The following is an 11446-nucleotide window of genomic DNA, read 5'->3' as shown; positions in this document are numbered from 1 at the left end:
GTCCATTGGTTATGCTTATTTGCATCCATCAAAGCCTTCAGTTGATCTTCTACCCTCCCCCGCCAACACTCCCCAGCCTTCCCACTGTAATCTGACAGTCTGTTCGATTTTTATTTTCCACATTTCTTTCCAGTTCTTGACAACATGGACCATTTTCTCATCGTTACAGTCATAGAATAAAACAATTGTGATACGTTGTTCTTTGAAGTTAACATAACACGACTTTTTTTAAATTCTTAAATAATAAGGGTGGTGGTCTTGGGTCAATAAAAATATCTTATTTCATGTAATTAACAAAATCCAGATTTTTCCAGCATTCAGAAAGTGGATGAAAAAAAATATAAGCTAACCTTACAGGGTAGTATAGCAAAATGACATTTAATTAATCCTACCCCCTCTTTTATAAAAAATAATCTATATATATAAAAGCCCAGTGACTGGAGCGGCAGGACAACCAGAATGACCGGTGGCTATGACGCATAATGCGACAGCCAACCAGCCTGATCCAGACCCCGATCAGCACCCCCACCACCCAGGGCTGGTCTGGCCCTCGATTGGCCCCTCCCACCCCGATCAGGGGTGGGGCCAGCCGGCCAACTGCCCTCGGCCCCTCCTCCCTGCTGGCCCAGCCCAATGGGCCCCCATCAGGGCAGCCAGCTGGACCACCTGTGCACAAATTCATGCACTGGACCTCTAGTAAATAAATCTGGAACCTCCATTTTGAGGAATAAGCTCTTACAAAAATTAAAATTAAATTAAACACTTTAAAACAAAACAATAACATAAAGCATACAGAGTTCTTACATTTTCAGCCCCTCTCCCCCAAAGCTGTTACTATTAAGTATTACTAGTAGGTATTGTTTTTATTGTCAACTCAAGAAAATATCATAAATATTTTTCAAAAGCTGTCCAGATTTTTAGGCCTACAACTTATCTACATATCCAGTTGCACTCATTACAGACACCCTTTATGGAAAGACCTGGCTTCTGACACCAGCCCAGCGAACAACAGGGCACGTCCTCCTGCAAACAGCATTTAGCCATCCAGGTCTTGATCTCCTCATTTAGAAATGTTAGAGCCCGAACAGCATGGTTCAGTTGTTGAGCATTGACCTATGAACCACGGGGTCACAGTTCGATTCTCAGTCAGGGCACATGCCAGGATTGTGGGCTCAATTCCCAGTGTAGGGCATGCAGGAGGCAGTCGATCAATGATTCTCTCTCATCATTGATGTTTTTATGTCTCTCCTTCTCCCTTCCTCTCTGAAATCAATAAAGATACATATTTTTTAGAAAGAAAAATTAGAAATAAGGAGACTGACTCTCAAAGGCCTCCTCCATTTCTAAAATATTAAAGTTTTGTACCTATAGCAACTTTCTAAAGTTGCTATAAGTTCTTTCATGTATACTAAGAAAGTGAATAAAACTTTTCTCAAAAGATCGAACCTAATATACAAGCATGTAATATTTCCCATTTGCATTTTATTCTCAAAAGTATTTCATTTGCTCACAGAAAATACTTTATGTATGAGATGTGATGATTAAGTAATGAGACTGGCTTTTTCACATGTGGCTGGGGAATCAGACTCAGTATTTTAGAGTCACTAGATAGAAAATTTCCAAAACTGAAGAAATGAAAAGAAAAATCAAGAAGTTCTCTACCAGCAACTTGAATCCATGATGGAAAGAACAGGCCTACACATAAGACTCAGATTCTCTCCCTGCTGTTTCTCAGAGAAGAATCTAATTATTTGTCTGTGTACACAATTCTATTACTTGGATTTTATTGTTGCTATCATTTTAGCAGCTGAATCTTGTCTTAAGTCCTCTGGATTTAGTCATCAGCATTGTACAAAGGAAAAACCCAGACACATTATGCACCATACAATACCTTTATCGTGCATATTTAAAGCTTCCAGGAGATCCTCCCGGATTGGATACTTGGCTTTATAACAGAGCCTTTGAACGTTGGAATATGTGTCATCGCCCGAAAGTGTAGTAAGATCTATAAAGGTAACAGCTTTCAGGAGCCAAGCAGCCTGGTTTGAAGAAAAATAAAACTAAGGTTAAAAAAAAAAATCAATCTCCAACCCAGTTAGTTAGCAGAGAATCACTAGACAAACATGAATGCTAAAAGCTGACATGTATACTATTCACAGCATATCATTCTGTTATAGACATTGCTAAGAATGACCAACAACCTGAGTTGGTCACATAGAATAAAATAAAAGGGGGAAGAGCAGTCTTACTTTTTTTTTCTCCCATAGATTCCAATCTGAAATCCCTCATAGATCCAGTCTCCCCACACCTGACTGCTCCATCTCATTCACAAGGAGCCCCTCACAGCTACCCCACAGGGAAGAACGTGGGAACAAGGGCATTTCTGTCTTACGTTCCACCTCCAGCCCTAGGATCTCAGATGAGATAGTATAAAAAGACTCCATGCCCTCACTGGTTGCTCAGTGGTTAGGGCACCAGCCCTCCGACTGAAGAGTTCAGGGTTCAATTCCAGTCAAGGGCACGTACCTCAGTAGCAGGTTCGATCCCAGTAGGGCATGTGCAGGAGGCAACAAATCGATGCATCTCTCTCACATTAATATTTCTCTCTCTCTGCCTCTCCCCCTCCCTTCCACTCTCTCTAAAAATCAATGGGAAAAATAGCCTCGGGTGAGGGTTAACAACAACAAAAAAAGACTCCCTAACTCAACTCCTTTGTTTGTTTGTTTCAATTTAATCCAATTCCATTTTTAAATAATATATCTCACAACTCATTCTGACTAGTTTCCTTTTAACTTTTCAATCAGCATATCTCCAAAGATGAACAAAATGTGAGATGTAAACCCAAAAGGATTCGATCACAACACTTTGCCTCCCTGGTAAAATGGACTCTCAATTCCTTTAGTCCTGCGAGGCACAGCACGTCTTTGGTTGGTATCCACAGGAGAATATGCTGACCACAAGTACTCCACGCAACATCATTTTTCTGAATTTTGAAACATGATTTATGAAAATTAATACGAAGGAAAACACGATGGTCAAAGGAGGTCACCTAAGGGCCTCAACAGTGGGCCCACCAGGTTTGGATGTTACGGTTTGAAAATTAAAATAGAAGCCATTCAAAGGAGGTATGTCTAAGAAACTGAATAAATGTGTTGAGAAAAGATGCCATTGAGTGCACTCATGAATAAAGATGCCTCAAAATCATTTGCGGCTTTGCCACTCAAGAGTGATAACCATTTTAACTTGTTTGGATAAATGTGTTATCTTTCTCCAACCCATCATCATCATATATGAATTATTAAAATAAGTCATGGACAGCTGCAATCTTTTAAGGTTAGATGCATCTTGAGCGAAATTCAATACTGCGGCCTTGAGGGAAGAGCCAGGCACTGGAAGGTACAGGCACTGAGAAGCCGTACCTGCCACTCCTTCTTCACGGTCCTGCGGGCCTGGATTTGTTGGGCGCGTCTCAGGACCGCCGGTTGATTCACTTGTATTTTGGAGATCCAGCTGAGGTCTAAAAGGGAATGAAGAATACTTTTTAAAACTTAAGAAGTTTTATTAAATACAGTCACCCATTATTTTTTTTTAATGCGGCCCTTGAAAGGATATATTTATCATCTGGCACCACAGCTCTCTTAGAGCTTATGTTTCTTTTTCGCGCAACTACAAATAAATAACCTTGTTGAAAGAAGCCCAGTCATGAAAAGGCATGCTTCGTGGAAAGTTAAGTACATTTGGAACCGGAAGAGCTTGCATTGATTCATTACACGGACGTGTCTAACAATGGGGGGGAAATGTTGTGCTGCCCGGGCCACGTGCCTCACTTCTGACAGCGAAGACTTATGTGTGAGTGCCCAGGCCAGGAGAGCAAACGATTAAACCATACTTAAGTGAATTGATGTTGGGCCTTAAAGGAATCCTCAATCACTACCCCCTTGCTGACAAGATTAATATCTACTACATGCTGACATGATACAGCCCATTCTTTCCTCAAAGGGGAATTTTTCAGAATGTATTAGAAATTACAACATTGATATAGCAGAGGTTAGGAAAAGGAAAGGAAACAAGCTGCTCAAAATTCCAGGAGACATCTCTGTTGCTTCGGTTTTGAAATGCTCTTTCCGACGCCATCCCACCCGCCGTTCTCCACTGGTTGACTGAAATTTCTACTTTAAGACCCAGCCTGTACGGTTTTCTTTGTGAAAACACTGCCAGCTCCCCGCACAGAGCCAACGTGTGGATCCCTCTCTACTGGGGAACTTGTATCAGTTCATATTGGAGTTGGGGTAAAATTGTCTCTTGTATTTCCTATGTTGTGAGTCATGACCTTACTCATCTCAGAGTGTCCAAACCAAACACAGTGTCGGGTGCACACGCAGTGCAACTGCACCCACCAACACTCTGTAACACGGGTGGCCTCACCCATTTACCTTCTATAGCCAACCTCATTCTACATCCCTCTAGCAACCTCATGTTTTTAAAGAATCTTCTCAGAAGAGCCTTAAAGGACTACTGTAGAAAAGGTTACTCAAGAGGAAAGGTGTCACCATTCAACAATTATTTATAAAGCGATGGGGGGAACTGCTGACTGCATACTGGACTATGTAACAACACAAATAATAAATCATTTGCATCTACCACAAAAATAAAACTACAAAGATAGTTTCTACAAAAGACTCTCTCTCTACTTCTCTCTCTTTCTCTCATTTCCATTCGATGGTGTAGAAATTGCAAGTTAGCATTTGAATGATTAATAATGATATTCTTACTTTAAATATCACTGAAGAAGGAACATAGTCTGGGTGCTTTTTTCCTAATGATTGTGTTAGCCGAAATCATTTAACAAACAGATTTTTAACATTTCAATCCATCTGTTCCTGCTTGTCTGCTTAACCAACTTCACAGAGAACTGGAGTCTAAGGTCAGACACATGAAATCTGCCTCCTCCGCCCCACCCCAAGGGAACAGAACCAGACAGACACACTGGACTCATCCTAGTTTTTCTGAGACCTATAAGAACTTCTCTCTAACCAAAGGCAGGGGGCTCTTTTTTTTTTTTTTAACTACTACTAATGGTGATCAAGTTCATGGAAAAGAATGTTTCCGGCAGATAGTAAAAATGAGTGAAGCAAGCAGCTGGGTGAAATACAATACTCACCAGCAGGCAGCCATGGACAGCGGTCAAAAGAGGGAAGCCTATGACGGTGGGGCACACCTTGAGGGGCTATCCTTTATTTCATGTGACACTTCCTGGAAGCATCTCCCCACTTCTTCTCTACTCCCCACGCACTGCGGCCACGGCTGCCAGAGAGGTCTCAGGCAATCCCAATCTTCATAATCTGACTTCTTCCTCCCTCTCATGCCCCGTTTTCTCCCTCTCTGCCAACTGAGCTCTGTGGCACAGCCTTTCCAACGCCCTGGGAGTTCACTGACACATTCCACCATGCTCTGTCTCTGGACCTGTGCAGGCTGCCGGTCCCTTCTGCCTAGAACACCTTTCCTTATCTCGCCTGGACAGTGAGCCCTTACTCAACCTCTGAGACTCAGTTCAAGGATCTGAATAGACATTTTTCCAAAGAAGACATACTGATGGCCAACAGGTACATGCAAAGATGCTACACATCACTGATCGGGAGGGAGATGCAAACCAAAACCACCATGAGCTATCGTCTCACACATTTAAAAATAAGACAAAGAAGTGTTAGTGAGGATATAAAGAAAAGAGAACCCTTGTGCACTGTTGGTGGGAATGTAAATTGGTGCAGCCACTCTGAAAAACAGTATGAAGGTTACTCAGAAAAATGAAAAACAAAACTACCAAATGATTCAGCAATTCCATCTGGATTTTTTCCTAAAGGAAACAAAATCACTAAATCAGAAAGACATGGGCACCCCCATTTTCGCTGCCACATTATTTTACAGTAGCCAAGATATGGAAACAACCTAATTGTCCACTGACGAATGAATAAAGAATTAAATGGAATGTTATGATATTCTTTGGTCATGGAAAAGGAAATTTTGACATTTGTAACACTACAGATGGACCTTGAGAACATGACCCTAAGTGAAATAATTCATTCAAAGACAAATATTATATGATCTCACTTAGATGTGGAAGCTAAAAAAGAAAAAAACTAAAAAAAGCTGAACTCAGCCCTAGCTGGTTTGGCTCAGTGGACAGAGCGTAGGCATGTGGACTGAGAGGTCCTGGGTTCGATTCCGCTCAAGGGCATGTACCATGGCTGCAGGCTCCTCCCCAGCCCAGGCCCTGGTCGGGGCACATGCAGGAGGCAACCAATTGATGTTTTTCTCTCACATCAATATTTCTCTCTGTCTTTTCCTCTCCCTTCCACTCTCTCCAAAAATCAATGGAAAAATATCCTCCAGTGAGGATTAAAAAAAAAAAAAGCTGAACTCAGAGATACATAGAACAGATTGGTGGTTGCAGGGTGTGGAGGGTTGGGTGTGAAATGGGTGAAGGTGGAACAAACTTCTACACTAGTAACAAAATCAGTGTCATAAGGATGCAAAGTACAGTATGGTGACTACAGTTAATAATGCTATATTGCATATTTAAAATCACTTAAAAGTTCTCATCACAAGGAAAAAAATTATAACTGCACGGTGATGAAGGTTAACTAATTTTATTGTGGCAATTATTTCACAATATATTTATCAACTCAGTATGTTGTACACATAAAAACTAAGACAGTGTTACATGTCAATTATATCTCCATAAAGAATTCTCAATCCAAATGTCACCTTCTCCGTGAACCCTCTCTGAACCACAGAGGTTGAGCTATTTTGGCTTCTTTTTTCTTCCATGAACTCCTTTACAATCTGCCTTCAGTACCCTCCCCTTCGTTCTGAATGGCACTAATTTCTCTAAAGGCTCATTCTCCCAACAGATTTTTAAAAATCCAAGCAAAGTGCTTAATACATGGATAGCATTCAATAAATTAGCCAAATGGCTCCCGAAGTCCCGAAATGATCTATTCTTAAAGTCTTTCTTTTTATTTTTAATGTTTATCCCCCCCCCAGCGTTATTGAGGTATAATTGACAAATAAAAATTACATATATTTAAGGTGTACCACTTGCTCTTTGTTTTTGTGTGGGGATTTTATTTTAATTTTTTTATTGACTTTAGAGAGGGAGGAAGGAAGAGAAAGAGAGAAACATTGATTGGCTGCCTTTTACATGTACTGGACTGCAGAACCAGGGTATGTGCCCTGACTGGTCATCATACCCACCACCTTCTAATGCAGTGGTTCTCAACCTTCTGGCCCTTTAAATACAGTTCCTCATGTTGTGACCCATCCATAACATTATTTTCGTTGCTACTTCATAACTGTAATGTTGCTACTGTTATGAATCGTAATGTAAATATCTGATATGCAGGATGGTCTTAAGCGGCCCCTGTGAAAGGGTCGTTCGACCGCCAAAGGGGTCGCGACCCACAGGTTGAGAACCCCTGCATGTATATGACAACACTCCAATCAACTGAGCCACACCAGCCAGGGCTACAACTTAATGTGTTGATATACATTATATATATACCGTAAATTAATTGCCACAATCAAGGTAATTAATATATCCATTGCCTCACACATCTACCTTTTTGGGGGTGTATGTACGCAGAACATGTAAGATCTACCTCATAGCACGTTTCCAGTATACAATAGAGCATGGTTAATTCTAGTCATGTTACTATATAATAGATCCCCAGGACTTAGCATCAGGTATAATGAAACTGTACTCTAATTGCTTCTGATTAGAGAGGACTTTTGGATCTCCACAAGAGAAGTCGGGACTGAGCGTGAATGGGATACCTGAAGACATTCATCTTAAAAACTAATTTTTAGTACAATCCCCACCAAAGGTTAGAACCCGTGAGGCCTACTCTCACACTTCTCAGATACCACTTGCCAGAGGTTCCTGCAAACCATCTCTTGGAGAATGTAATAGGATTACCTTGCTCACAGTATCAGGCTCCACTGCTAAAAATATCACTAGTGGTCATAAAATTACCCAGCCCCATGTTTAATCTAGCCACAGAATTTGCCTCTGTGACCTCCCATGGTAATGAATTACAAGTGACTATCTCATTTTATTAGCACTTAATTTGCTACTCTTTAATTTCATCAAATAACCCTTGTTCTCATATTATGGGGTCTGGGGAAAAGGAAGAACTGATTGGCCTTTGTTATGTCCTTCATAATTTTTAATATTTTACTCGAGTACCCTTTAGCGTCTCCTTTCCAGGAGAAGTGATTCTATTGCACACAATCTCATCAGGACCATAGAATCCACTCTTATGGGGCCAGGAGGGGTTTCAAGTACATGTGTCTTTGGGGAGAATAGATATGAAATCATAATTGGAAGGCGGTAATACTCTTTTCTTAACACTCTCCAGTGAAGAAAATCCCACGGTTTCTCTTAGTATGTCATTTGGTGCCTTTCAGGCTCTCTGTCATTTATAAATTTGTTCTCAAAGACTCTTCTCACAATTCTTTATTATTATTATTTTTCCTGTTTCAGTCTCAGCGGAGAGAGATCATTTTCCCCCAAAATCTACTTTGTAGCCTTTCCATCACTCCCATTTGTGTTTCTATGGCTATCCGTGAACTTCTTCACAATATAAAACATATAACACCAAATAACTGTATAAAAGAAGGTTTATTTTGTATTTTGATTTTACCTTTGTTCCTAATGGAGAAAAACAGAAATTGTGATACTTTATTAGAGACTCTTCCCCAAAAAACCTTGGAAGAGTATGAAAGATTACATTTCCCATGTTTTCTCTTTTCATTCTTCCTGGGTTTTTATATGAAACTAGAGGCCTGGTGCACGACATTTGTGCACTCGGGGGTGGGGGGGGGTCCCTCAGCCAGGCCTGCGCCTTCTCACAGTCTGGGACCCCTGAGGGATGTCTGCCTGCCAGCTGGCAGACATCCCCCAAGCGGTCCTTAGCCCTGCTGCGGAGGCAGGAGAGGCTCCCGCCATCGCCGCTGCGCTTGCCAGCCCTGAGCCCGGCTTCTGGCTGAGCGGTGCTCCCCTGTGGGAGTGCACTGACCACCAGGGGGAAGCTCCTGCGTTGAGCATCTGCCCTCTGGTGGTCAGTGCGTGTCATGGAGACCAGTTGTTCTGCCGTTCAGTTGATTTGCATATTAGCCTTTTATTATATAGGATTGTACCACCTGAATTTGTTCCCTAGTGCTGTCTCCAGTCATTTTCTGATATGCACTTGTACAGTTTTCATCCCAGACTCTATTACTGAGAACCTCTTGCTAATTGACTATTATTTCTGTGTTGTTTATTTTCAATTCTAATTTGCAACTTCCCAGGGGTGAGCCACACCCTCCCGTACAAGTGCCTAGCACAAAAACTGCTGCTCAATGTGTCTGTTGCATCACAGTAAATTTATTTTTTACTTCAGACACTGAAACTAGTGAAGTATCAACTTGATCGCATCTAGTCTTTCTACCTTAGCCATGGAAAAGGTTAGCTTACCTACTAAAAAAGAGCCCTGAATATCAGTACATGCCTGATCCAGCCAGGCTCAGAAGACATTCAATTTATATAAATGAGCAGACTCAGCCTCACCCAGTTCCTTAGCCAGAAAGATACAAGCCAGAGACTATGCTGGGAGCCTGATCCTTACCAGCAGATGGAGTCTAGAATTAGTCTCCCTCCCAAAGCCCAGTATCCAATAAACCCTGGGTGAGCCCATTATAGGGCATCCAGGCCCGCACTGGACATTAGCCAACTCTTCCAACAGTCCTCAGAATCCAGAGAGATGCTCTACACACCAAGACACCAGCAACCTGACAACATATACTGCCATAGCACTCAGAGCCTTGCTACTCTGTCATCTCCCCAGAGCCACTCTGTCCCTAATCACTAATTCCCATCCCACGCACATCACCAACCAGATCATTCTTTAGGATTCCAATCCAAGTCCAGGTCACTGATGAGTTTATTACACCCTCTGAAATACTTCAACTTAAATTGCTGGCACCAAGTTAAAAGCCAACTTGATCCCTCTGCAGCAATCTTGTCTATTCTCTGCTTACACTCCTCTTCCATCTGGCTGTCATTTCTGGTAGGTCTTATATCCACGGCTACATGGGTTATAACACTCTTTCAGAATGTTTGAGGGGTTGGTTAATGTCCAATGGTGGCATGGATGCCCTAGAGGGCTCTCCCCAGTCTGACTAGGATTTCCATTTATTCATCCATCCAATGCCAGGCACTGCTATAGGCTCTTCAGATTCAGCAGTGAAAGAAAAAAACAAAACCCTACTCTAAAGAGCTCATTCTAATGAGAAGAACCAGACAAACATGTAACTACTAGAGGCATGGGTGGGGTCCCTCGGCCTGGCCGGCGATGGGGGCCTATCAGGGTCGGCCAGCAGGGAAAATGGGACTGTGGGAAGTGGCTGTGGGAGCGCACTGACCACCAAGGGGTAGTTCCTGCATTGAGCATCTGCTCCCTGGTGGTCAGTGCACATCATAGTGACTGGTCAACCAAGTCATTGCATATTACCTCTTTATTATATAGGATATATGGCTGCAATGAAAAGTTATATAGGATAAGAAATGGAGGATGCAGGGATGGGCACAGTCAGAGAAAGTATTGGATAAGAAAACATTTAAAACAATTGAGCAGAACCCCAGTTGAAATAGGAAGTGAGCAATGAGGCCACTGTCCAGGGAAACAGTGTCCAGGCAGAAGTGCAAATGCAAAGGGCATAAGGCAAGAGTGAACATGTCGTATGTGAGGCAAAGCTGAGACACAGGTGTAACGGAGGAGAGTCAGCAAGAGGGGCAGGAAGTGGTAGAGAGAAAGTCAGAGAGGAAGGCAAGGGCCAGGCCATTGAGTAAAATGTTTTCCAAACTGAGAGTCATGACCCATAGATGTGTCAAGATATTATTAATTCAGTCAGTTGCAACCAGCATTTAAAAGAAGAAGAAGAAGGAGGAGGAGGAGGAGGAGGAGGAGGAGGAGGAAGAGGGCTGCAAAAGGGGTGGGGTGGGGCTACCAGGAAAACAGTATTTTATGAAAAGGAGGAGGAGGAGGAGGAAGAAGAAGAAGAAGAAGAAGAAGAAGAAGAAGAAGAAGAAAAAGAAGAAGAAGAAGGAGAAGAAGAAGAAGAAGAAGAGGAAATAGAATAAAACAGAAAAACATCAGGGTACACTCTCTGTAATATTGGGGGGGTGTCATTTACGGAAGTTCTGTTTTAATCACATGTACGTAGGCATGTACTCTGTGGCAATATAGTACACAAAGCCTGTTAGAAAGCCCCTTAAGTAGGACTCTTTCAAGCTGGAAAGGACTTTAGTGTGAAATGGGAAGTCTTTCGAGAATTCTGAGCACAGGGCTAAAAGGATTTGATTTACATTATAAAAGCAAGCCTGTGGCTGCGTGGGGGGGGGGGGGCG

At 42.2% G+C, this 11446-nt stretch overlaps 1 protein-coding gene across 1 annotated transcript in view; it reads right to left on the bottom strand.

Annotated features, from left to right (window-relative positions):
• DERA (deoxyribose-phosphate aldolase (putative)) overlaps positions 1–11446 on the bottom strand; it is a 95244-nt gene that overhangs the window by 63353 nt on the left and 20445 nt on the right. Inside the window, exons 2-3 of the mRNA XM_006773285.2 lie at positions 3420–3517; positions 1892–2039 (exon numbers count right to left, since the gene is read on the bottom strand). Of these exons, the coding sequence (XP_006773348.1) occupies positions 1892–2039; positions 3420–3517 (246 nt within the window). The remainder of the gene's footprint in view (positions 1–1891; positions 2040–3419; positions 3518–11446) is intronic.

The sequence above is a fragment of the Myotis davidii genome, unplaced genomic scaffold (assembly GCF_000327345.1).
Source record: "Myotis davidii unplaced genomic scaffold, ASM32734v1 scaffold205, whole genome shotgun sequence".
Taxonomy (NCBI): Eukaryota; Metazoa; Chordata; class Mammalia; order Chiroptera; family Vespertilionidae; genus Myotis; species Myotis davidii.
The sequence above is the reverse complement of the archived record's forward strand: the minus strand, read 5'-3'. Positions and strand labels throughout refer to the sequence as shown.